We start from the raw sequence: 27,929 nt of genomic DNA, 5'->3' as shown, positions 1-27,929 counted from the left end.
CAACTGCCGCTGCGACGCTGGATCGGTGGTGGCTTTCCACCGGAAAAAAAAGGGGTTCGTTCGCTTGCACGTTTCGCTTTGCAACGGCGATGTTTTGCACTCGCGGTTAACACGCAAGTGCTCGTGGGGTGTTAACCGGCGAGAAAAGCACGGAAGAAGTGATTCTCTTTTCTAGTTGTCTACCCCACCAGTTCCACATTTATAAGACATTGTGATCAATAAATATTAAATATGTTTTACATTTATAAGACATTGTGATCAATAAATATTAAATATGTTTTAGATAGATGTCTAAATTTATGGACTTATATAGGTGTTCTAAAATTATGTATCGATGTGAGTTTTAGGAAGCACTAAAGCATTTTATAATGAGTATGATAAGGATTTAGATCCTCCTATGCTTTGTGCTAGTGATATACTGAACTTTACGCAATATCATAAAATTATATATTTAATATAAATTTTGTCCAAAAACTATAACTTAGTAACTTAATATTAGTACATATGCATGTAGGATGTTTTACAGCACAACATTTTTACTTAGTAACTTAATGTATGTTACCATATGCTTTAACCTTGACCATAAAGGCTCGTTATGACTTGTGAAATGCAGGAACTGTATAGATTTGGTCCGATTCTTTTTCAACCCATTGCACGAAGTCGTCTTAAAATAAGTTCTGATAGCTTAGAGTGAAGAAGGGTCGTTCTATGTTTGTGGGTGATAGCAAGACGTACTATTTGCATTTTTCCGAACATGCAAAAAACTTGCGTGCCATGTATTACATGGCAGCATAAATAAGTTTCAGCTTATCATTTTTAAGACTTGTACTGCTTTTCACCCAGCTAGCCAAACCTTCTTTGGTTAGGCTACACTAATAACCATCACCCAAAAAACCCAAAAAAAATCATGCAAAATCCATCTAAAAGATTGAGAAAAAGAATCATGGCAAGAACTCAATCAAGAAATGGACAAGGCATTCTTGCTCTTCTTCTTCTTGTCCACGACCCTCGCCACGAGCGGGCTCCGGACGCGGTGCCTCCCGCCGGCGCCGTCCGACCAGACCAGCCGCCCGAACACGTACTCCCCCGCCAAGAACGACCCTTCCTTTGCCCGGAACGTGACGGCGAACTCCAACTCCTCCCCGACCGCCGCGAACTCGAGCCGGCTCGGCCGCACCGCCACCAACACGCCGTGGGGCTCCACGACCGTTGCCTCGTACGTCGCCGGCGCGGCGCCAACGTTCCTCACCCTCCTCGTGACGGTGCGCCCGCCGCCGGAAGGCGGCAGGTGCGGAAGCGTGAGGGACGGGTAGTTGAGGTCCTCCGGCCTCGGCGGCCGCGCCGGGCAGGCGGCGTACGGGTGGCCGTCCCCGGCCATGAAGGTGGCGATCACCGACGAGTTGTAGCCCAGCGCGCAGAGGAAGCCGAGGTAGTCTGTGGCGTTCATGTCGTAGACGAGGCCCGGGTCGGCGGCGCGGCTGGGCCGCACGTGGCCGGCGCCGTAGCTGAACGGCGTCGCACGGAGGAACGACGAGTTGCTCATCGGCCTCCTCATGTTGTCCTGCACCCTCGCTGCACGCACGCCACGCATCGACGAAACCAAACTCCGGTCACCGGCGCACGAGACACGGTAGGCAGCAGCTACCGTGGTTGCGATGGTACGTACCGGTGGTCATGATGGCCGACTTGACGGCGGCGGGGCTCCATTCGGGGTGGAGCGCCCTGAGGAGGCCGGCGACGCCGGCGACGTGGGGGCACGACATGGAGGTGCCCGACTCGGAGTTGAAGAGGACGCGGCGGCTGTCGAAGGCGAGGCCCGTCGGGCCGGCCAGGCCGGTGAACGCCGCCAGGATGCTGACCCCCGGCGCGGTGATGTCCGGCTACACCAAAAGACAAACACACACACACAGCTCAAGCTTTTTTTTGCTTGTCGTCTCGACAGCGATGGAGAGTGAGAATGTGCGGTGCAATGGGAGAGAGCTCGCATGCCTTGAGGATCTGAGGCGTGACGGTGTTGGGGCCCTGGGAGGAGAAGGCCGCCATGAACGGCGCCGGCTTCGTGTCCAGCGCGGTGTTCGGCACGGTGATGAAGCCCAACGGCGACCTGCACCATTGGAGCTGGAACTATCAAACTCTGATCATACAGAGTAATGGCAAAACCCTTCCAAATGAATTATAAAAAAAATTCAAACTATCTGAGAAATGGCAAAACCATTCGAAATGAATTATATAAAAAAATTCAAACCATCAGAGAAATGGCAAAAACCTTCGAAATGAATTATAAAAAAAGTTCATATTTTGGCCCATGCAGGTCTCGAACCTGCGACCTTCGCGTTATTAGCACGACGCTCTAACCAACTGAGCTAATAGGCCAGTTGATGATTTCGTCAAAACAATCTCTAAAATATCCAAAATAACAGAACTTTTACCTGGTTGAGTTGAGGTAGGCGAGCAGCGCGACGCCATCGGAGTAGGTGATGTGCGTGGCCGGGAGCACGTGCGCGTCGGCGATCATCTCGTTGCCGGTGGCCTCGTCGTTGGCCAGCACGAGCCCGACCCCGCCGGCGCGGCGCACCGCCTCGCCCTTCTCCACCCGCGCGTTCTTCCCGCGCATGCACACCACGATCTTCCCCTCCGCCTTCCCCCTCTCCAGCGACCCCTCGATGCACAGCCTCCTGCGAAACACAATCCAGATGACATGACATGGCATCCATGGCGGCTCAGCTTTGGCTCCATGGATAGATTCGTTCTTCTTACGCTTGCGACAATGTCGCGTTCGCTGCCTTGGCGTTCTCAGAGCTGATCAGCGGGTAGCTCTTGTCGCCGGGAAGCCTCACCGGCGAGAGACTTTGCCCCTGTGGCAGTGAAATTCTGCAACTGATTAATACGAGAGAAAAGATCGAGATGGTAAGAGCAGGAGTGAGGGATGATTCACTTGCTTTGATCTTCTTCTTGTTGGCAAGAACAAGGTAGGCCGGGAACTCGCGGTCCATGGTGCTCGCGCCGACGGTGACGAGCCACGGCGCGGTGTTCGACACGGTGCCGGCGGCGGGGCCGGAGTTCCCGGCGGAGCAGACGACGGCGACGCCGCGCCTGACCGCGTGGAACGACCCGATGGCGACGCCGTCCCTGAGGTACTCCGCGGGCGCGCCGCCGAGCGACACGGAGAGCACGTGCACGCCGTCGTGGATGGCCGCGTCGAACGCCGCGATGATGTCGGCGTCGAAGCACTCGCTGCCGTTGACGGGGCGCCAGCACACCTTGTACGCCGCGACGTGCGCCCCCGGCGCGCCGCCCTTGGCCGTGCCGTTCCCGTACCCGAAGAGGTTCGCGCCGGCGACGAACCCGCCGGCCGCCGTCGACAGCGTGTGCGTGCCGTGCCCGTCGGTGTCCCTGCTGCTCGCCGGGTTCGCCGCCTGCCCGACGGTCGCCAGGTACCCCTTGTTGAAGTACCGCGCACCGATCAGCTTCCTGCACCGAATCCATCAACTAAAACTTGTGACACTGAAAACATTTTGTATCTACATCAGGATGAAACACTTCACGACCAAATTAAATTCATCATCCACGTGCTGGTTTATCAGTTGCAGCCAAAATTTAAACTTTCAAACTTAATCATAATTTATTTTCTCGACTTCTCTTTTAAATCATGAATAATACAGATATACAAAGTTTAGGGAGAGTCGGAGAGATGTAAAAGTTATGAACAAATTGTTTTTAACCGCTTCATTTATATTTCTCATCAGTGTAGCTCAGCCGATAGAGCAGTTCTAAATGTATAATTGCCAAGTACTTAAGCTAATGACGCGGTCAAAGATCCAGGGGAATCCTGACGAATGCAGACAGAGGTTTGAGATAAGAACAAAGGTCCATCCATTCAGGCCGGCCGACGACAAGCTGTCTCCTCTCTCTCATCTCGTGGGTGCATTTCTTCAGTTTTTATGACAGTACCACTGTGCTGCATCTGCATTCCACCACATGCTGCTGCTTGTGCAAGAGAGCCATGGCCGCCCACCCATGTACACCAACCCAAGCCTGCACATTTCTGGAGCTTTTCTTCAGAAGAAAAACACAGAACACTGCATGATCCGCCATTGCTCACCATCGCCGAGCAAGCAAGCGAACGAACGAGCTCACTGCACGGCGCACACTGAGAATCTGAAATGTTCATACTCCCTACTACACGGGCTTCTTCAGAGAGCACGATCTCCGAGGAGGGAGGCAGTGTGTGGGGATGAAGTAATCATGGGAAAGAGGACGACAGAGAGAGAGGGCAATCTTTGGGCTCTAATCTTTGCAGAATCATGGCGGCAATCTGTGGCGCCACGAACAGCAATCCGTGCCGTCTGTGACTGACCGGCCGGTGAGGATGAGGCAGGCAGGCAGGCAGGCTGGGGTCTCTCACATGATTCACTTCGTAGACCATGGATTGGCTGGGAGGGAAAGAGACTCAGAGCTAAAAGGAGGGAGACAGAGGTGGCCATGGCTCTTTTGGCTGGGTTTGTTCATCCATGTCATACCTTGTTTTCACCTAGTATCATCATGAGCTAGTGTCTGAAACTCTATGTGTTTTACTCCATAAGGTTCATGGTTCATAGCAGTAAAAGTATCACTCTATTTTCAAACTTCTTTTCATGATTTTTCTAGACAATGGAATTCATGTCAGCGTTTACTTTTAGAGAAGCTACATTATTAATGCGGTTGAAAAATCGAATGGTTGCATTATATATCACAGTTTGTTTGAAAACCAAAAAGAACTAATTTGAATACCAGCCTAAAGATGGAGATAACACCCTGCATGGTTGGCCAAAATCTGTACGAGCATTCAATTTCTAGTTATCTCAAACCCTACATAAAACAGAGAGCTTAATTTCTCACGGATCAAAAATGAAAAACTGCCCTAATACTTTCTATGACCAAAAAAAAAGTTTGATTTCAGCATTGTTTTTTGTATTTGAGTAATGTATAAAACCTAATAAATTTATGATATCATGATAGTAATTTTAAAACATTGACCATCGATTATTGTTTTGAATTAGCTTGTAAAACCTAACAAGCTTATGTATCATGATAGTAGCTTTTAAGGCAAATTTATGTAACCATTTTGTTTATTTTTAAACTAAGCATATGAAAAGATATCGGTGTTCAAAGTAAAGTCTAACAAAACATTATCTTAAACATCAGTCAAATATTTATGACCGGAACAAGTATAATGTTTTCTTGGCCATAAGTTGATCTAGCAGAACTACCTATTACTGCTGCATTGGTGGAGGTATTTGTTTCTTAGCGTTTATTTTGGGCACTAATCCTACTACATTGGTCATTGGTGGAGGTAGAGGTTGAACTGAAATAGGAGAGAGAGCTACTCACTAGCTATATTCCATGTTATATAAGATGCTTTGATCGTAACTAGATTTATTCACCAAGTAATGATTATATTCTATATAGGTGTCCAGACTCATTAGCATTTATATACGTTTAGTAAAAGTCAAAACATTTTATATTATAAAATAGACGTTATAGCTTATAGCCAGGGCAAGTTCATCCAGATAGCACCAAGCACTTGCGTTAAACTAATCAATCCCAGATAAACCCAAACTCTGAAGAACAAATCGAAGTTAGCTTAACCAGACACGCATGTCGCAGGAACCAAAGTCCAGCTCGTTGTCCTAAACAAGTGCAGTGGTTGTGAGAACTCTAGATTACAGTCTACAGTACAAAGCTGCACAAGAAACACAGGAGCGTATACAAGCAGCACACTGGCAGGCTAGCAATTAAACTACAGCAGCCAGCCAGTAGTGGCAGTAAACAACACGGTCAGCAGAGACAAACCAACATCACGTAGGATAATACAGCAGCAAGCTACTGCACTAACCTAGATGAAGGCGCACACATGCCAAAGAACTGCACAGTGTCCAAGACAGAGAAACCATGCGGCCCTATCTTTTTCACTCCTACTTATGGTTATAATTAAAAATTTAAATTTTCAATCATAAATTTAGAGTAGATTTGAGTTTTTCTATCATATTTTATTTTGCTGACTTTACTTTTGGGTTTTTCAAGGTACCTCATTGTACGAATCTAATTTTCTTATTCTACGTTAGTAGTAATATATTAGAAATTTTATATAGATAAAATTAAAATTACAATATATAACATTACAATAAATATTTTATATTAACAAAGGGTAAATTACTAAGTATATCTTATCAAAATTTCAAATAAAACGTTTAATATACTTATGAAAATATACTTAGATTTAAATTTTAATACATTAACACCCTTTCTACCGTAACCATGTCTAACTTATAGCTCATCAATAAATTATTTTATAAAATATTTTTTATTTATAAATATATCGTTTAGATTTGAGGTAGCAGGGAGGGAGAGAGAAGACAGCACAGACCTGTTGCAACGAACCTGCGCGTCGTCAGAGGCCTGGTCCTGGCAGATTCCCCGCCACCGCGCGGGCGCCGGGCCCATCCCGTCGTCGCTGAAGCTGCCGGCCTCCGGCCACACCCCTGCAAGCACGCGCGAGCTTGTTTAGTCACGCAGCTGCCGGCATGGCCCCGCGAATACTGTAAATAACAACGAGCAAGAAAGCAAGCAAGCGAGCGGCAGGCATGGCGCCCGTGTGGAATCCCCCCCGCGTGCATGAGGAGGGAGGGATTTGACTCTACATTCGCCGGTCGGGGGTGGGCGGGGGGATTGATTCCCTGTCGCCGCCGCGCCCCCAGTACTGTGTCCTGTCCGGCCGGTGGCCCCCCCGCTCACCGGCGCACGTACGGCGGCCGCAGCAGCAGGCGGCAGGCGTGGGAAAGCTGGCTCCTTTTGATGCTTTGAACGGCTCACCTCATTAGCTGCTGCACTGCTAGCGTGCTTACTGCCTCCTCTCTCTCGTCTGATTCATGCTACTGTTCTACTTGTGCAATTTGCTGGCTTCTGTAAGATAAAAACTTCAGCTTTCGTCCGTTGCTAACCTTCTGTCGACATGAACTTGACGAGCTATGGTTTTATCTACTTAATTGCTGGGATAAATTAAATGCTTTTATAAATAAACTGGTATAAACAATATAAGTAGAGAGAACCTATTTTTTTTCAAAAGCGTAGAGCAAACGATTGGCCATAGTAATCCCGTAAATTAGCGCAAAAGAACAAGGATAAACTATATGTCGCTAAGTGATTAATTTTTACGGGAATTTTTTTATCAGCCTGGTTGAATATTCACTCCTTTCTTACGTATCACTTGATTGAAAATATCTTTTACGAGATAGAATAATATAATAGATATCATTTCACAAATATACAAGTTTAAATTTAACATCTACCGATTATAATAAAAACAACAAATTTAACTATGAATGTGTATACTAGTTTCGGTTCAATTTGTTATTTTTTTACAAGTGGATCGGATTTGAAATCACATGTTTGTGAAACGATATATTCCTTAATAATCGATCTTATCAATTTGTTTAAAATTATTTAGATAACATGCAAGAAAATGATAGATATCCAGTCGAGCAATGAAAATATATGTTTAGCACTGAACTAGCATTACTATACTCCGTAATGGTCAAAAAACATTGCGCGGCTTCTAAGCTACGTACCGCTGAATCCATTTCTGGCCGGCTCCTAAGATCCAAACAAGCCTGCTGCTACCAATGAGGCATTGGGTGCTTGGAATTTGCATCACATAGTTCCAAGTTCCAACAGCCATAAAACCCGACGACGCAGCCAACACACGCTCGATCGACTCAAACGCGATGCAGGCTGCTGCAGTGCTGGTGCAGGCAGCCGCTCGCTTCCACGAGCTAAGCGCAAGGGACAATTAATCCCCAGCGCTGCAAAATGCTCAGCGATCTCATAATCCATCCAGCCTGCAAACCAACGCCTCGCGTCTCTGACAGATCCCCTTAACCAATTGCAGGCAGCTGAGATGAGCTTAGCTACCTCACAAGAGCCAACAGAATCGTCAGGAAGCAGGATGGATTTGGACTCATTTGACCCTTTTGGAGAAGCATGGTTTGGACTTGTATTTTGGTCTTATCAGAAGAAACGCCACTCTGAATGTCGTAGAAAATGTCTCTTAATTACTTAATGTTATTGTGATCTATGAGCTGCAGGTTCAGGTGGATTGGATGGATGGATGGCTTGGTTCCGACTTCTCTGAACAAAAAGAGGATGGTAAAATGGTACTAATTGGAATGATCATGTGGTAGGAAGCGAGATCAGATTACCAGTGTCTAGATTGCCAATGATGATGCCTTCTCCAAATCTCGCCTTGGCCCAGATGGAGTTGGCCCTAACCCTGCCGTCTCTCTCCATCCCAAGAAACTCCCATGAACGGGTAGTGTGCAACCTGTGGCCTCTGTTTGGGAATACCGAGACGACGCTTGGATGCTCTGCGAGAGGAACCAAACGACATCACCAAAACAAAAAAATCGTACTTACCAAGTAATATCGTACAAGAACAGAAGAAACAAAGAACAAGAGTACAGGGTAGTAGTAGTACTACTTGATATCTCCATGGCTTCCTCCTCCTCCAGAGTAGCAGCGAAGCCATTGATGTGCTTGGTGTAGGAGTAAAAGATTGCATCTTTCGCCTTCTCCTCGCTGCCCTCGCAACACAATATATCCATTCGTGAGCTTCACTCGCATTTGCAGCAGATGCGGAGTAGTAATCAGCAGGATGGTTTGTTACCTTCCCAGGAAGGAGCCCAAGAACTCGTAGTGGGAGTTCATGGCGCGTTCTTGGTTGGAAGCCAAGTCAGCTCCTCCCCTGCCATGCGAGTGCCCTCCCAGATAAACAACATAGGACTGCAAAGAAAGCAAACTTTTTTCCATCAACAAATCCAAACAGAAAAAAAACTCAAAACGAGCAACAGAAACAATATCAAGGAACCAGCACTTGCCTTCTTCTCAGCAGAGGCCGGTCTCTGTAGAAGCACAAGGCTAGTACTGATCAGTAGAGCCACAGCAAGAAGAGCAGGGGGATTCTTCAGAGAGGAACACATGTTAGAACACAGAAACACAATCTCCTTGGCTTCTTCAGAGAGGGTGCATCCCTGAATGTGCGCTTGGGCACTGTTGGTATTTTATAGGTGTAGAGATGGATGGCAATGTCATGGCATGGCATGGGGTGTGCCTGTGTGTCTCCTCGCCTAACAGAAAAGTAGCGGTGGCTTTCTTTTTCCCAAAAGACACTTTTTTTTCTCTGCAGGAGAAAAGAGGCATGCCTTTCAGTTATTTCCCCACCCCTGGGCCAGGCACACGGTGAAAAACGTTTCAGTTTTGGACTGAAGATTTTCCTTTCTTTTGAGACCGGCTTTCAGGTTTCAACAGAAGATATAATGGATTTATGATGGCTTTAGAGCAAGCTAAATAATATAGCTAACAAACTGGTTATAAGATTTTTTATAGTTTTTTTTAGTCAACTCATACAGTAGTTAGCTCTTTATTATTAATAAATGACTTACATATCTCTCACATATTTGCTTGGTTCATATGTCCAAGCTGACTATAAAATTATAGCCCACTGCCATCTCTCTTCCACGTAGTTCATATGTTCAATCTGACTATAAAATTATAACCCACTATCATCTCTCTTCCACATAAGTATTCCACGTAAGTATTTAGTCAACTTATATCTGCTCTTAGGTCAGGTCAACAAGAAGAATGGGATCCGCGTGCAGACCCATTGGAAAGGTTAGGTTTTTCTTTCTTTCTTTCGAGGAAAAAGTGTAGACAGCTTTCTGCATAATCACCTGTGATATTTTTAGTTTCTTCAGAGTTTTTCAGTGGATTGGGTGTAGAGATAACTAGTATATCTTCTGAGTTCAGACCAAGGTTCCCCTTTTAGTTTCAGTCATGGCGTCATGCACCATGTGGTAACACATTTGCTGATTTGCTACTGTAACTTTCAGTTATGTACTTATGTTTAGTTTTTTTTGACATGGGAGATGCAATAGTATCGCATCTGTACTTATGTTCACCGCAATGCAGCCATATCTCCAAAAAATTTCTGCTCTTTCATTTGATCCAACAACTTTATCGTCACAAATTACTCCTAGAATCATCACTGAAACAAAACTTCCAGAATTCCTGTGCATTATCATATGGCCAAAACATCGTTCATATTTCAAAACATTGTTCATCTTGCCAAGCCAAATTAGGTAGTCTATGGCTCTTTCGGAACACAGTAATTTTGCAGGATTTTCAGAAGAAACGGTTCAATTTCTCCCAACCAAATTACCATTGCTGTATACTCTAGCTCGTCAGGCCGGCGCGGAGGAAGTCGGGCTGGTTGGTGATGGACCTAACCCAGGCCCATTTGTGATCCATGGTGTCCACGGGGTTCTCGGCCTCGGCCACCTCGGCCATGGGGATGTACGCGTAGTTGCCGTTGATCGGGCCGGAGACGAAGCCGGTGTACCCGGCCATGGCGCCGTGGATCGCCGAGTGCGCCAGCAGCGTGCAGTACAGGTTGTCGCCGGCATTGGCCGGCACGGCGCGGATCATGTACGTCGGGTCGATGTACTTCACCGTGAAGAGCTCGCCGCCCTGCTCCTCCTCCCACCACGCCCTCAGCTCCGCCTTGAGCCACGCGCCCACGTCCAGGAACGCCGGGTTGCCCGACTCGTCGGCGGCGGCGACGGCGACGGCGGCGTTGTCCTTCGGCGCGGTGGTGTTTCTTGGGATGAGGCCCTGCCCGGCGCCCTCCGCGACGACGACCACGGCGTGGCCGTTCTTCTTGAGGCGGTGGTAGAGGAACTCGAACAGGCCGCCGGCGCCGCGGAGGTAGAAGTCCTCCTCCGGGATGAGGCAGCAGTCGACGTCGCGGCTGCTGAGCGTGGCGTGGAGCGCGATGTGGCCGGCGCTCCGCCCCATGAGCTTGACGAGGCCGACGCCGTTCACGGCGCTCTCGGCCTCGACGTGCCCGGCGGCGATGGCCTGCTGCGCCGCCTCCACGGCCGTGTGGAACCCGAACGACCGGTCGATGACGCCGACGTCGTTGTCCACCGTCTTAGGGATCCCGGTCACCGCCACGGCGAGCCGCCGCCGCCGGACCTCCTCGAAGATCTTCACCGCGCCGCGCATGGTGCCGTCGCCGCCGATGGCGTACACCTGGTTGAACCCGTGCCGCTCGATGGCGTCGACGATCCTGCCGAGGTCGAACCCGCCGCGCGACGTGCCGAGCACCGTGCCGCCGGCCTTGTGCCAGTGGTGCACTGTCGCCGGCTCGAGCGGGACGAGCTCCTCGGAGTAGAACCCGCGGTAACCGTTCCGCACACCGAAGACGCCGCCGCGCCGCACCCCATAGAGCTCGGACAGCCCGACGACGAGCTCCCGGACGACGGTGTTCATCCCCGGGCAGAGCCCGCCGCAGGTGACGACCGCCGCGCGCACCGTCGCCGGGTCGAACACGACCTCGCGCCGAGGGCCCGCGCGGTGGTAGGCCGCGACGACCTGCCGCTGCGGCCCTCCGGAGGCGGACGAGGCGTCGAGCAGTATGTCGCGGAGGACGACGTCGGTGGGGGAGACGAAGAAGCTTCCACTCGGGTGGTACAGAGGGTGGTGAGCTAACGGGTTGGGGATGGCGGCCGACGTCGTGGCGCCCGTCGCCGGCGAGAGTGGGGAGCTTGTGGAGCGCCAAAGACGGCATGAGCTTCTCGCCGTCGTCCATGGCCGTCCGTCGTCGACGCGCGCTGCATGCAGTGCGCAGAGGCGGTGGTTATACGCTACGGCCGCCGGCGAGTGGGTTTTTGTGGAGCGCCGCCGGCGCCGTGTACCGAGCTACGTGCCGGGGAGGGCACCGGGTGGCAGGGGGAGGAGCGGGACGTGGCGTGCTGCGTGCAACGCGAGCGTGCGAGGCGACACGTTTCGCGCGCGACGGGCTCCGCTTGCTGGGCCTAATTTGAATGGTCCTAGTAGGGCTACGCTTTTATTGGGCCATACATGGGCCGAGTATTTTGCGTGTGCTCGAATTCACCGGCTTACCTTTGAAACCAGTGTGGGCTTTCGTGCGGGCCGGGAGGCTGTTCTATCACTGTCTTCCTGACTCTCTTGGCGAATTTTTTGAATTTTATTTATTAAATAATTTGCAAAATTAATTTTTCATTTTAAAAATTTTATTTATTAAAAATTTACAAAATTAATTGCAGAAATTAATTTTTTGCTTTTTTGAAATGAAAAATTAATTTTGTAAATTATTTAATAAATACAATTCAAAATTCAAAAAATTCCTCTCTTGGACCCGTTCTTTTCCTCCGTACATTTTTTTATTTTACAATGCTGTTTTCACGGAACTTTCTTCATATAAAGGTTCCTATTTAAATTTTAAAGAAAATTTCTAACTTTGCGGTAATCAATTCATTCGTCTGTATCCTCACATCGCTAATACTTGAAGCAAAGTCGTCTGTCCTCTCTCCATCACACATCACATGTAAATCATTGCTTCAACAATCATAAAAAGAAACAAGTGTTTTCTTTAATAAACTGTTTATTTTTCAGTCTATGCAGTCCACTAGACTGTTTTTTTTCTCTACGTGCCTTTACAGTTAATCATCAATTGTATGGATATGTTGTAATGTACCATGATTTCATAAGAGTAAGACCTTGTTTAGTTGGAAAAAAATTTAGGTTTGGTTGTTACATTGGGCATAGAGATATATATTTAAAGTATTAAACATAGTCTAATAACAAAATAAATTTCATGATTCTATTAAGCCTATTAATCAGTCAGTAATAAATATTTACTGTAGCACCACATTACCAAATTATGGCGTAATTAGGCTTAAAAGATTTATCTCGTAATTTACACGCAATTTGCGTATTCATCTCGCAATTTACACATAATCTGCGTAATTGTTTTTTTTGTCTACATGTAACACTCCATGCATGCGTCAAATATTTAATGTGACAGCGTGAAAATTTTTGTTTTGAGTACTAAACATGACATAATTAATAATCCAAAAATATTTCAGAGGTCACATATGGGACCTTGGTCATGTTGATTCACACGGTCACACCAGGTCATCTGAACATTTTTAGTCACAAGAAGAGAAAACTTCACACCAAGTAAATTACCTAGGCCGCGTTCGGCTGCAGGAGGGGTGGGTTAATTATATAACGCGAAAAACGTAGTAATAGATTACTACATGATTAATTAATTATTTAAAAAATAGATTAATATGATTTTTTAAAATAACTTTTCTATAGAAAATTTTTGCAAAAAATACACCGTTTAGCAGTTTGGGAAGCATACGTGTGTAAAACGAGAGATGTTAGATAACTTATAGAGCATAACGAACGCGGCCTAGAACACGCTGTTTACTACGACGAAACGCAATCAGAAAAAAGAACGGGACGAAATGGGCAGGTGTTCGGGTGATGCTAACACGTGTGTTTAAGCCAGAGCACCATCTTTTCGTTTTTTCTTATGTATAAGTGATTTTAAAGTTTTTTAATCATCGACCTTGACGACTTATAGATCGCAGATTATGTATATAAAATTTTTATTTATAAAATATTTTTTATTTACAAATATGTGGTTTAACTTTTTTTACCGAATAAACCAAACTATCACCCCCGGTGTTTACCAGCTCAAAGCAGCTGGGCCGGTGGTCTGAGAGACAATGACCTTGGTAGTCCATGTTACATTAATCATCAGACTAGTCTCGCCACAATTGCCAAGCAATTCGCAGCTGCTACTGGAGTAATTGATGTTTTCACGCGTATTTCGACCAAAATTTTCAATGAAATGAAGTGTAGAACTATATAAACATTTGGTCGGTCGACGTTGACACTGCGTAATTTAATGCGTGTTTACCTTGAAAATACAGTGCACAAATTTTAGCTCAGCCTAAGTACGGAAGTACCTACTTCTGGACTTACTTTCAGTTGGTCCATGTTTTACATAAATTACATGTTCTCTCTCTCTCTCTCTCTCTATATATATATATATATATATATATATATATATATATATATATATATATAACTGTCCTTTCTTGTATTCTTATTCTTCTTATTATTCTTACGCCGCGTTCGGCATGGATGGATAAGTTAACTTATCCCGACACGAAAATCATAGTAATAGGTTAGTACATAATTAATTAATTATTAATTATTAAAAAAATATATAATCGATTAATATGATTTTTTAAAACAACATTTTTATAGATTTTTTAAAAAATATACCGGTTAACAGTTCGGGAAGCATGCGCGTGAAAAACGAGGAGATAAGCTACTAGCAGGGGCTGCCGAACGCGGCCTTAATCATGGCATTGGCAGTGCATATCTAACCAAGAAAGTAGTAGCAAATTGATAAGCAATTGCAGGCCTACTTAAGAAGTTAAAATAGTACACGACATTACAGGGGATTGGTGATAGAAGTTAAGCTGAGTCTACTAAACGCGGAGTCTATATATTTTTGTAAGACTATACAGTGTGTTTGTAATTATCATCAGCTCATTAATTATATCTTCTGTGCCTCTGCGGTCAAGTGTTCTCTTAGTGTCGTTGTTTGTGCATCCAAGCAACGGCGACCTTATGAATTAACACTCCTTTTCACATTTTTCTCCTAGCTTCCTGCTCTTGAAAAATCAACCTATAGGTAAATTACAAGTATTCTACCATTCGTCTTATTTAAATTTATATACAAATCTAAAAAATCATGCTTAAAGTATAAGACATATCATAATAAAATAATTAATAAATATGTTATTTTTAAATAATATAAATGGTTATATATAGATCAATCATGTCAAATAAAAAAATCAAAGATAGTATATATAACTACTTAGTCTAATTTTAGAATTCTCAATTTACCCTAAAAACAATAATTTTATAGTACTACTCTTTTTATTCCAAAATATAACTATATTTCTGGTTCAAAAGTGTTTTAAGATGGAGGAAACATTTTTCTCTCGAGTTACTCCTTCCACCCCATAATATAAGACACAACTATAACTAACACAAAGAACAAGAAAAACTATAATCACCTCCTCGTTTAGATTACCAGGTGCATATATGCATGCATGCAATGTAGTTAAATGTTTTGATGATGAAGAATATAAAATAAATCAAATTTAGAGAAAAGATATGTGCTAATTAATATATGCTTGCATGCATGTCTTATATTATATTATAGGATAGAGAAAAATGTATTTATGTCTTATATTATAGGATAGAGAAAAAAATATTTATGTCTTATATATATTATATATTATATGATGGAGGGAGCATCTTTTATATAAATTTGGCCCCATGTTAACTCTAAGGCTCTAACTGCCCTCGTATTTTCAGCCATTCCTCGTTTGATCAAGGGCCATCTATGTCATTTATCAGGAATACTAATTTATCTAAAAAATATAGAATGCTTTTTTTATGGAGGAAGTATTAATTAGTTGATGTTCTAACATTTGCTTTCTCTTTATTGGTATTTAAGTTCGCCTGGTCTTTTTGTTAGCATGTGTGTATGCAGATGACTCATAATCTGTAACACTGATCGTTGATCGTAGTAATTATCAGGTCGACGTTGATAGATAATCCCATCAATGCTTACTTTGAAAATGCAGTAGACAAATAGGGTTGATGTTAACACCTTGTCTGGTTGTTGTTTTCTGTGTTGGTCACCTGGACTTGTTGATCATGTGCGCTTAGGAGACTATTAGATGTTGCAATATTAGCTGTACTTTCTTGGAGGAGGAAAGTACCTAAGCAAGAACATATTACCATAATTGACAAGGAAATGCAACTATCTACCTCTTTAAATACACAAGACTAACTGATGAGCCCACGAGTGACTCAATCCCAATATTACTTTTGAACGAGCGGGTTTCTATTGCATTGTAAGCCATTTTGTAATGGTAGAATATCCCATGTGTATCAAATTTAGTACCCAATTGGTACTTGATCTGTATACCAGTAATACCAGTTAATACCAAATGTTATTAGATTGATACCTATTGGTACTAGATTTCATACTAGTTAGTTTTAGCCTTGTACTAGGCTAGGTAACTCTAGAAATTGGACCGATATCTATCACATTCAGCACTTTTCTCTCTCCTCTTTCCTCTCTCACTTCACCAAAGTACTAAATGTCGCATAAGTCCATCAAATCTCATGCTAGCGGTGCATAGTGGTGTTAGAGGAGGAGCGCTCGTTTTGCTCGCGAGCAGAGGGGAGCTAGGCTCATCCTGTTCCACTGTCTAGAACATGATAACATTCCCTATCACTTTACAAATATGTATAGTTGGTATTAAACAAAGGTTATCATGTTTTTAAAAGAATTTGGACAAACAAATATCTTTAATGAAAGAAGAGATAAAAGTGTCTTGTGTAGTTTTCATGCTTTAGGTCATTGTGTTAACATGTGTCATATTATCTCAAACATATAAGTAAATAATTTATTAGAAGAAGAGATAAATAGAGAATAAACATAGCTAGCCATATAAAAACCTAGCCTAACAAAGTAACAGCCTGGTAGTCAGAACGGGAAAAGAACGAAAGGAAACCCGATGTGTGCACTAAGGGATGAATGAGCAATTGGATATGCATAAAATTATGACATATAGTATTTCTATTTTGATAATCATTGGGTCGTGGATGCTTTCTTTTTCTCAGATATTTTTTTTGGTTTTTGTGCACACCCTTACCAAACCACTAAACAATGTATTTTTTGCAACGAACTTCTATATAGAAGTTGATCATATCAAATTTCTAAATTAGATTTTTTTAACTTTGCAGTAGTTAATTTCACTATTTATATTATGAAATAGCTATTAAAAATCAAATAAGCTTTCATCTTTATCTAACGAAAGAACACAATACATCTTATCTACTCCACCGTAAGACATAACCACCATGTTGAAATTTCCAAGAAAAACAAGAGGAATTTCCAATGAAAATCAACTGCAGTATGAATTTCTTCTCACTTATAGCAGTATTTAGAAAAGAAGAAATTAACTTGGGATTTATAAGTTCACTCCATTTCAAAATATTTTTAGTAAAATTTGAACAAACTCGCTGTAAACTCTTCTTCTTTTCCACAGGGACCTTTAGGGGCTGTTTGGTTGCCTGTACCATCCTAGCTCGTATGAGATATACAGAAAAACAGGTGTTTGGTTGCCTGTACAGAGGGTCAGAGCCAGGCTAGACTCATGCAAATTACAGCCCGTGGCCAGGCTGAGCAGAAACGCTCGGGTCGAGCTTCTCGTCTCGGCCAGGCCCGGACGATGCATCCAGCCTGCACCCGCAAGTGCAAAGCCTGCACCTGCAAATGCAACGAAGCCCGAGGGGGGGGGGTCAATCTGCCCCCGTCTCATTTTTCCACAGCACCCCCACCACCTAGGGTTGGGCATCCCAACCCCATCCACCACTGCTGCCGCCTCCAGGAGAGTGCACGACGCCGCCACACCAGAACTCCGCCGCGCGGCTCGACTGGGAGGCCGCCGCCTTGACCCTTCTCCCGACGCGCCTCGTCGGACCTCCTCCCGCCGCCGTCTGTGGGTCGACCGGGACGCCGCCGCCTCGACCCTCATCCGAACACGCCTCGTCGGTCCTCCTCCCACCGGCGTCCCCTCGAACCTCCTCCCACCGACGCCGCCTCGAAGCTCCGCCCGCCAGTGTCGGATCCAGCCTACCCCCGCGCCGGCTGTGAGTCGGACAAACACCGCCGTCGCCTCCAACCTCGTCCCACCGCTGCCTGCGGATCGTCCCGCCGCTCGCGACTGCAGCTTGGCCGAGGCACCGCCGCCACGAAGCTGCTCCTGCCGGTGCCTCCTCCGACCTCCAGCGACTCGGTCAGCCGTCGTCGCTACCTACTGGTATTAATGTCTTGTATTATTGGCGTATTCAATTGGTTTAATTTCGTTCATACTTTTTCATCTGTACTTAGGTGATTTTGTTGCATGTTCATCTGAATGGAGCATTGCTCATGTTATTGCTCTATATCATAAAATTCATAGAGGCAGAACCATGTATGCATAAATCTTATATTTCTTTAAATTCCAACAAAGTCCAGTGCTACGCATGTGCTTTGTTCTGTGTCATATGGTTCCATTTAGTTACCTACTTCATTTCATAATTAGGAAACAAGCATACGGAATTACAAAACAAAATATGGTGTAGGCACATGCATGTCATTTCATATGTGTCGTATGGTTGGAGTTGCTACATACAAGTTATTGACTATGCTTTCATAAATTTTGGTAATTGCATAGATGGAAGAACTATGGCGTATACGTCAGATCCTAATGGCAAAAGCTGCTGGTTTAGTAGCTACAATGTGTGCTTACATGATTTTTATTGTGAGGAGAGCTAGACAACGCAGTCATAGGATTACATATGGACCATTGATGGAGAGGGACTTAGCTAGAAAGAACAATCTCTGTTTCATCTATGAATCAAATGATACAAATTGTCTTAATCAACTTAGAATGAGGAGAGCACCTTTCTTTCGATTGTGTAACTTGTTACGCCAAAGAGAATTGTTACGGGACACTATTCATAGCTCGATCGAGGAACAAGTTGCCATGTTCCTTCTAGTTGTAGGCCACAATTTTAGATTTAGGGCGTTACAACCTATTTTTAGGAGGTCAACTGAGACAATAAGTAGGCACTTTGGGGAGGTCCTCTATGCTATCGGTGAGCTAAGAAGTGAGATGATCAAACCACCGTCAACAGATATTCATCCTAAAATTCAGGGGAACCGAAGATTCAACCCTTATTTTAAGGTAACAAAATTATTTTGCTAAAATAAGTTGCTATTTTATTAACCAATTACCCTAACCTTTCTCTTGGTAATTAGGATTGCATTGGTGCACTAGATGGAACCCATGTGCTCGCTCGGGTTCCATCTACAATGGCACCAGCCTTTAGGGGTAGGAAAGGTGTTACTACCCAAAATGTTCTGGCTGCAGTGGACTTTGATCTTAAATTTACATATATACTTGTTGGTTGGGAAGGGTCTGCACATGATGCTCTCATACTTACAGATGCCTTGGAGAGGCCAGATGGTATTAGAGTCCCCGCAGGTAATAGATCACTAATGATATGGGTGAAACAATATTTTTTTAAACTTTTGATGATAACTAGAGCCATGATTGTTATGTGTTAGGCAAATACTACCTTGTTGACGCTGCCTACGCTGCTAGACCTAGTTTTCTTCCTCCATACCGCGGATGTCGATACCACTTGAGAGAGTACACGGGGGGCCTCAATCCTCGTGACAAAAGAGAGTTGTTCAATTTAAGACACTCCTCTCTTAGAGTCACAGTCGAGCGAGCATTTGGTGCCTTCAAAAACCGTTTCAAGATTGTCTACAACAAGCCTTTCCATCCATACAAAACCCAAGTGAAGTTGGTCCTTGCTTGTTGCATACTTCATAATTGGATACTTCAATATGGCAATGACGAATTTGTACCACTAGAAGATGGATGGAATCCAAGTGACGACGAGGAAGACGATCCCGATGAACTAGACCAAGATAATAGGAGTATGGTCCAGATTAGGGATGATTTGGCTTCAGATATGTGGGACAACCGGGGTTCATCTAGGGTGTAGATTGGAGTTTGATATGTATTGTTCTATGTTGTATTGCATTAATGTGGGTTTTGGTCTATTCCCCCTTGTACTGTACTGTGCTCAATTTGTGTAGTTTTCTATTGTATTACATGAATTTGTTTGTCCTCTAATTTTAAGTTCACTGTAGTGTGCATTCTGATTAACACATGTATGTTCATTCACTTGCACTAATTAACTAACACATTACCTATTTAATTTACACATGTATGTTCATTCGATGGGTACTCTAACTATTTATTTGTGTACTACCTTAAGTGAAATCCGAGGATGGCTGATTTAGAGGAGGTCGGTGGAGGGGCTGCTGGACAAGGGGTTAGAGGAGCCTTGCGCTGGACAGCCCACATGTCATCTTTAATGTTAAAGAAAATGGTTGAACTTATAGCACAAGGCGTCAAGACTGACAAAGGTTTCAAGGAAGTCCACTTGAACCAAGTTGCTCGAACTTTGAGTGATCACTACGGAATTGAAATTAGTGGAACCCAAGTATACAACCATCTTCGCAAATGGCGTTCAAGGTGGGTGCGTATCTCTAGGCTGAAAGACCCTAGTGGGGCTCTATGGGATGATCAAAACAACATGATTGTCCTAGAAGAGGAGCATTACATGGGCCATGCTAAGGTTTGTCAATAGAAATCTAAATTTAATTTAGTTGTACTGTTAGTAAGAGATAAATTGACATACATTGTTGTTTTTCTCATTTTGGAGGATCATCCGAAGGATGTGGAGTTCCTCAATGTTCCCCTAGAGAACTATGTTCAGATGTCAATTATTTTTGGCAATGGACAAGCAACAGGAAGATTCGCTATGGGCTCTAATGAGCCTCTTGGTGCTCCTACTGATGGTGCTGACAGTGGACTTGGACAGCTCGATGGGGATGCAGAGGGGGTTAATGAGGTTCCTGCTAGAGGTGGGAGTGTTGCTGGAGGCGACAACTCTAATGCCCCTCATTTTAATGATAATGTTGGTGCGTCATCCTCATCTGGGAAGAGAAAAAGAACCCCCATTATTACCGAAGAAGAAGGAGCTCTTCTAACTAACATGACAAGTGCTTTGCATGATGTGGCTTCGGCTATTCGATCCACTGCTCACACTGAAGTGCACCCTGATCTGTACCAAGCAGTGATGGATCTTCCTGGTTTTAGTGAGGACCAGTTAGATCTTGCTCTAGCTCATCTTTGCGCTAACAAATCTAGTAGCCTTATATATATTCAGAAAAATGAGGAACGGCGTGCTCGTTGGGTTTCAAAGTTTCTAGCAGATCATCATCCTGATTGCATCTAGTCATTGCCTAGTTGAAATGCAACGGTGGTAGTGGCTAGTGGGACATCCGAATAAGTTCACTTTTTTATGTTGTAAGTGAACACCACGTTATTTTGTGTTGGGTGCTACTAGAGACTAAATAAGCTTTTTTACTTGTAAACACCATTTATTTTGTGTTGGGGTTGCACATGAGTTCATACTGGACACCATATGCTATTTTGCTGGATCGAATAAAATTGTTTTGGTTAACTAATGCTCTTGTCTATTTTCAGCTTGTCTTTTGTACTGGATTGAGATGGTGGATTATTTGTGTTAACAAATTAACAACAGTGGTGTTGTACTATTTACCTGAATGCTTGTGTTTTTGTTATGTAACAACCGATTAGCTAACTGATGATCCTAGTTATTGAAGATTGTGTGGATTAAGCATTTGTTGTCCCTTTCAGATATGATTAGTATTGTTCAGTTCATTCTGGGTGAATTGTGATAAATGGCAAATTATGAGGCTGAAGATGTGACTGATTGTTCATCTCGATATGCAAGGGTGCAGATAGACGTTTCATGACAGAATGCAAAGCTTTCAGGAGCATTCGGCACCGGAATCTACTTCCAGTTCTAACTTCATGCTCTACAATTGATAATTTGGTCAGTATGTGTGCTGCTGTGATGTTAGTAATGAGCATGAATTAGAAGAAAATACAAGTTGTTCATTTTTTAAATTATATAAATACTTTCTTCAAATTATATTATATAAATACAATTCATTCACTTCACAATAGTACACGTAGTTCATAGTATATCTTGCTGTAATGAAAAATACAGTAACTTTCCCATTCAACCATCACATGACGATGTGATAAAGTCAGGTTGAAATTATCCAACCAAACACCATCTTCTGTATACAGCATCCAGAGATACAACCAACCAAACAGTATCTTAGGCCATCCAGGACAAACTCATACAGACAACCAAACACAACTAATTGCATGACTATATCCAGGCTGAGAACAGTCAGGCTAGAGGATACGGACCAGGTTAGGATTATACAGGCAACCAAACACACCCTTAGGAGTTTATGTACTTTTGCAGGGACTACTCTGCAAATATGCTAGCTCGCCGTTTCCCCTCGTCGCCGCCGCCGCCGGCCAGCCCACCCCCACCACGCCCAAAATCGCCAGCGCGCGCGTGCGCTGCTCATTGGCATGGCCATGTGATGCGCCGTGCGCGGCATGCTCATTGTAGCCCAGTCGCCCAGTCGAGACTAGAGAGAGAGAGAGAGAGAGAGAGGCACCATCGCCGGAAACCCTCCCTCCCTCCGCCGCGGCCTTCGCCATGACGCCCATTTAGCGGAGGTACATCTCGACGGCTTTGCGCCTCCAATCAAATGCGCACGGTTCAATCAGATACCCGCTGTTCGTTGTGTGATTGCTAATGCGTTGTTGCTCCAGCTTAATTTGCGGCAGAAATTCAGTGCAAGATGGAGGATTGGAAGTTGGGGGTGGGGGAAGCATCAGGTGGAGATACAAGATTAGAGAACTGATAGAAATCTGGTGGAGCGAAATGTTCCGACCAACCGCGTAACATCGCGTATGGCGAGTCTGAACAAACTACAACTATCAGTTTAGAAAGGAAAACATCGAAATAGCATTATGCAAGGCAATTTAGAAAATGTGAGTTACTCTGTTTTTCATCACTTTCTCTCATTTTAGTTGCGTTTGTTAGTTTTAGTTGTCTACTTATATATATTTTTTTAGATAAAGGAAGCTTTTATTGATCTCAGATGGTTACGTCAAGGTTTAGCTGATTTATATATCAATTCAGGGTTTGATGTTTAACTGATTTATGGTTCAATCTGCTGCGATATGTTATGAAACTCATATTAATTTTTGTCGCGATGCATCACGCGAGAAGTCCAAGTGTAAATAATGATATCACAAAGCGCTATAAATCAACCAAATTTTATTTCAAATTCTTAATCCAAAGGTTCAGATGGCTGCAATTTGTTCCGAAGAAACCATTAATTAGTTGTCAGGCATCTTTACATGCTTTTGGTACACCTTTATTACTGCCTTTGGTAATGAATAGCAAATGGAGAACTTTGATAGGAAGCAAATGGAAGAAATACTGAAACCAGGAATGAGTTCTTTGTGTATTTCCAGTTCGATTAGTGCAGTAGAGATCCCACACATTTTACCTAACATCTTCTCTTACTGATTGAGCTCTGTATGATGGTGACACCACAGCACTGACTGTGTAGTGGAGCGAAATTCCCATCAACAAACATATGAGCTACATTGAGTGAAATTTCCAGAAAAACATTTGAGTTTATAATTATTTACCATCTGTGTTGAGCATACATTTATTATGATGGCAAAATCATCATCGAGGGATTAATTATAGTTTTGAGTAACTAAGGCATTAGGATGTCACTTTCTATGAGTCAACAAAATCAACTGGACCCTTGTTCTTAGATTTCTTGTTGAGGATGTATATCTATAATACTAAAAAATGTCTCTTGTCTTTGAGTTTCAAAATAAAAGGTCACTGGTGCTTCTTTACTTCTCTGCATTCCTTCAGCTTTGCTGTTCTGTACACTTGGGAACTTCGATGATGCTATCTTTTTGCTCAACAGGGCAGATTATTCACATCAGCATGATGATGAAGAAAATTTGATCAAACGTGTAAACCTGTAATTATCTCTTCTACTTTAGCCTCTTTCCCTTTTCAGAGCAATTGTTTTACTAATTTACACTGTAAGTGTGATATAGCTACAAATGATGTGTTTCACTACTTTGTTAAGCAGAAAAAATAATATGGAAATGAATGTGTTGCTCAAGAACTATTTCTTTTTTATTATTTGCTCAGTTTGAAAAACAATCCAATTGTTTCCCAGACCATTTATCGTTAACTGACACAATTTTTCATTTCCCTCCCCTGCCAGAATGACATATACAGGATCAGCTTGGCTATACACACATGTGGCGTCCTTCTGTGTTATTCATCATTGTCGTTTTTCTCCATCAAGTGGGTCGTTCCAAGAATAATAAGCGCATTTCAACAAATTGTCAGGAACACTGCAGGTATTTCAGCAACAACCTTTACAGCAGATTGCATATATATAAGTTAGTGCTTTAACCATTACATCTTGCTCTAGCTAGGACTTTCTGCCTGATAAATAAGTTTTTTCCCTGTAGATATGGATATTTGATGTACGCACCTGTATTCCACTGAAATATTGAAGTCAACTGCACTAAGGGAAATGGCAGAAATTGCTGTTCTGTTTGTCATAAAAAAGATAGGAATAACTGTGGCAGGAGATACACTAAAGTTAGCTATACCCCTCTTTGCAAAAAAGGCTGAGTTAAAGAAAGTTGGGCTAGTAACAGCGCTTCCAGGTAACATGAAGCAGATAAAAAGCGAACTTGAAATTACCAATTCATTTCTTAAGGAACTTGGCATGAATGGGTACAAAAGTGAAGTTGTAGAAACTTGGATAAAGCAAGTACGGAGGTTGGCACATGATATGGAAGATGTTGTGGATGAATTTATGTATGTTGTGGGCAAAAACAAACACAAAGAGTCATGGGCTTGTGTGAAAAAAGTTATTAAGAAACATAAACCTTTATTTTCACTTGATGAAATCGCCACTAAAGCAGATATGATAAACAGAGAGCTTGGGGAGCTTTCCAAAAGACTAGATCGTTGGACCCGGCCATTATCTAGTGGGAGTTATATTCCTCTGACAAATTATACCAACGAGCAGCAGTTGTATCTGCCTGGACATGATTATTCAATTAATGATAATGAGCTTGTAGGGATTGATAAAAATAGGCAAACCTTGATTGAATCATTGCATCTGGAAGATTGTTCTCTTCGGATCATTGCTGTCTGGGGTATGGGTGGCCTTGGAAAAAGTACTCTTGTCAATAATGTCTACAAAAATGAAGCAATAATATCCAATTTTAATTGCCATGCATGGCTTTGTATCTCTCAATCATATAAAATACATGATGTTTGGCGAAACATGCTAAAAGAACTTTGTGGAGAAGAGAACCGAGGGCTCGATGCTGGAAATATGAACAATACAGAACTAAGAGTGGAAATGTCAAAAATTCTGCATCAAAAGCGTTACTTGATCATACTAGATGATGTATGGTCGGTTGCAGATTTTTTAAAGATTCGTGAATTTCTTGTTGATAATGGCCTAGGAAGCAGAGTAATAATCACAACAAGAATTGAGGAAGTTGCTTCAATAGCTGAGGATGGTTGTAAGATCAGTTTAGAGCCTCTAGATAACCATGATGCATGGCTTCTATTCTGTAGAAAGGCATTTCCGAAAATTGAAAATCATGTATGCCCTCCAGAATTACGTCAGTGTGGTATGAACATAGTGGACAAATGTGATGGTTTGCCTTTAGCTCTTGTGGCAATAGGGGGTTTACTGTCCCTCAAACCAAGGGATAAAAACGAGTGGAGACTTTTCTACAATCAACTTATTTCAGAGGTACACAATAATGAAAACCTAAACCAGGTGGAAAAAATTCTAAATCTAAGCTACAAAAACTTGCCAAGCTATTTGAAGAATTGCTTCTTATACTGTGCTATGTTCCCTGAAGACTATATTATCCAGAGGAAGAGATTGATTAGATTGTGGATAGCTGAAGGATTTATTGAACAGAAAGGAGCATGCAGCTTAGAAGAAGTTGCTGAAGGTTACCTAATAGAGCTTGTCCGACGAAGCATGCTTCAAGTTGTAGCAAGGAACAGTTTTAATAGGGTTCAGTGTCTTTGAATGCATGATATTTTGCGCGAACTAGCCATTTTCCAATCGAAGAAAGAAAGTTTCTCTACAGTTTATGATGACACTCATGGGGTGGTACAAGTGGGATTATCAGACTCTCGCCATGTCTCTGTGCTCCAATGCAACACTGAAATTCGATCAACTGTAGATCCATCCAGGCTACATACCTTCCTAGCTTTTGACACTAGCATGACATTATCTTTAGCTTCTTCTTTGATTTTCTCTGAATCCAAGTACCTTGCTGTTTTAGAATTACCTGGTTTGCCTATTGAGATCATTCCATATTCAATTGGGGAGCTATTTAACCTTCGGTATTTATGCCTCAATGACACCAATGTGAAAGAATTTCCAAAATCTATTACAAAGCTTCTCAACTTACAAACATTGAGTCTTGAACGTACACGGTTGCTGAATTTTCCGAGAGGGTTTTCAAATCTGAGAAAAATGCGTCATTTACTTGTTTGGAAATCAGTTGATGCTACATACAAAAGTCTCAATAATTGGGAATCGTTGGAACCATTTGAGGGCTTGTGGAACTTGAAGGAATTGGAATCTTTGTGTGAAGTTCGTGCAACTAAAGCCTTTGTTGCCAAACTAGGAAATCTATCCCAGCTGAGGAGCCTTTGCATTACTTATGTAAGGACCAGCCATTGTGCACAACTTTGCAACTCTTTATCAAAGATGCAACATCTCACAAGATTACACATAAGAGCAATGAATGAAGATGAGGTCCTCCTGTTGGAAGATTTAATGTTGCCAAACCCTCTTGAAAAGTTCGATTTGCTAGGCCAATTGTCAAAAGGAACTTTAGAATCTCCATTTTTCAGTACTCATGGAAACGAACTTCTGCAGCTGGAATTAGCAAGGTGTCAGCTTGAACTGAATCCAGTAGCACTGCTCTCCAAGTTATCAAATTTAACTGAATTACGCCTTACAAGGGTGTACACTGGACAACAGCTAAACTTTCATGCAAATTGCTTCCCAAATTTGAAGAAAGCACTGTTGTGGGATTTGCAGCAAGTCAATCAAATAAGTATACAGGAGGGAGCTTTGTCCAGCCTGCAGTATCTTCACATTGATAACCTCATGGAACTACGGGATGTGCCCACTGGCATTGAATATCTAAGTTCAGTCAAAGAGGCATATTTTACTATGATGCATTCTGAATTTGTGAGGAATCTTCGAGCAGCAAAGGTAAATCATATCCCGAAGGTGTACTGGTCAACAAAAGGCAAGTTTCAATCACCTTCTCAGCCAATACATTATGCATTTATGCTCATACTTTTGTTTGGTTTTTCTGCAATGTTTGTTAATTAGTTACAAGCATAACCAAATGAAATTTACTTATCTGCAAATGGATCTGAGTGCTACCTTAATTTGCTTTAGGACAACAGTTTTGCACAATTTTCTCTGTAGATAAAAAGGATAGCATAGACCACTTTCATTCAAGATGGTTTGCATCTCCGTTTTACACCTCCTTTTGTACATGAAATGTTTTCATTCGAAAATGACATCATAACTATGTTCTACATGACGTGCAGGGGTGTCTGGGGAACCTGCTAACCTGCCTGGAGAATCCAGTACCACCCCACAATGGCGTATGTTAGGAGGGATAGGTTGGGTTTTCATCTAACCCAGTTTTGTGGGGGGTTGCCGGTTCACTGTGACAAAAACTTCAGAATCTATTCCCATTTGATGAAGTGCTGATGCTTGGCTCACTGAAGGGGAGATTGTGAACTGATGGTGTGCTTTCCCTCTAATTTTCTTCGCAAACAGAGATTTTTCTGGCAAGCTACTTCTTCATTACCATCTTCTGTTTCTCTTGCCACAGTGAAATGGTCTCAACTACTCCACATCATTTTACTGGAACAATGACAATTGTGATTTCACCACTGTAAGCTTGACTTGAAGGGGAACAAATTTCCTCTATGGACATCTTGACTTGGAGCAGCTCCCCTGTTGTCAGAACTCAGAAATTTCTTTCTACGGCCACACTTCCTAGCGTTCACTGGATTGGCGGCTGCTGCCTGACTAGAATTTGAAGACCACACTATCTCCATGTCGATTTAGAGGAGTACAAAGTAATTTGTATATTCAGAAAATTGTCGATATTGCTATCCCGTGCTTTAGCAATACGGATTTACTACGTTCACGTGTTTGCACTTTGCACCACTGTATTTGAGAGCGTCCATTGTCCAGTTATTACTGGTCGAGAAGAGAAGACACATCGATCAATTGATGCATGTAAATGTAATAGTGTGTGAAATAAACTACAACTACT

The 27,929-nt window shown here is 43.1% G+C and overlaps 3 protein-coding genes, 1 non-coding gene and 1 pseudogene across 5 annotated transcripts; 2 read left to right on the top strand and 3 right to left on the bottom strand.

Moving 5' to 3' along the window:
- Nucleotides 1-796: 796 nt before the first annotated feature.
- Nucleotides 797-9,021, bottom strand: LOC102723082 (subtilisin-like protease SBT5.3). The gene is made up of 11 exons (XM_015841152.2): nucleotides 8,913-9,021; nucleotides 8,702-8,817; nucleotides 8,516-8,613; nucleotides 8,238-8,402; nucleotides 6,407-6,521; nucleotides 2,940-3,471; nucleotides 2,758-2,855; nucleotides 2,430-2,675; nucleotides 1,990-2,104; nucleotides 1,667-1,880; nucleotides 797-1,572 (listed from the first exon to the last, which is right to left on the bottom strand). The coding sequence occupies exons 1-11, from the start codon at nucleotides 9,012-9,014 to the stop codon at nucleotides 959-961; spliced, it is 2,415 nt and encodes an 804-aa protein (XP_015696638.2). The 5' UTR covers nucleotides 9,015-9,021; the 3' UTR covers nucleotides 797-958.
- Nucleotides 2,300-2,373, bottom strand: TRNAI-AAU. The gene has a single exon. It is a non-coding gene; the product is annotated as a tRNA-Ile (tRNA).
- Nucleotides 9,022-10,266: 1,245 nt separating the features above from the next.
- Nucleotides 10,267-11,683, bottom strand: LOC102722800 (ATP-dependent 6-phosphofructokinase 2-like). The gene is given in 2 exon segments (XM_040527344.1): nucleotides 10,267-11,619; nucleotides 11,621-11,683. Coding segments are annotated over 2 exon segments (1,416 nt in total).
- Nucleotides 11,684-19,883: 8,200 nt separating this feature from the next.
- Nucleotides 19,884-21,100, top strand: LOC107304098. The gene is made up of 2 exons (XM_015836470.2): nucleotides 19,884-20,205; nucleotides 20,293-21,100. Exons 1-2 carry the CDS (start codon nucleotides 19,930-19,932, stop codon nucleotides 20,866-20,868), a joined length of 852 nt encoding a protein of 283 aa, XP_015691956.2. The 5' UTR covers nucleotides 19,884-19,929; the 3' UTR covers nucleotides 20,869-21,100.
- Nucleotides 21,101-22,028: 928 nt separating this feature from the next.
- On the top strand, nucleotides 22,029-27,929 carry LOC102703895 (annotated as a pseudogene). The gene is made up of 7 exons (XR_005812457.1): nucleotides 22,029-22,199; nucleotides 22,296-22,517; nucleotides 23,480-23,536; nucleotides 23,789-23,927; nucleotides 24,042-26,879; nucleotides 27,190-27,391; nucleotides 27,480-27,929. The product of XR_005812457.1 is annotated as a disease resistance protein RPM1-like (transcript).

The sequence above is a fragment of the Oryza brachyantha genome, chromosome 9 (genome assembly GCF_000231095.2).
Source record: "Oryza brachyantha chromosome 9, ObraRS2, whole genome shotgun sequence".
Classification (NCBI taxonomy): Eukaryota; Viridiplantae; Streptophyta; class Magnoliopsida; order Poales; family Poaceae; genus Oryza; species Oryza brachyantha.
The sequence above is the reverse complement of the archived record's forward strand: the minus strand, read 5'-3'. Positions and strand labels throughout refer to the sequence as shown.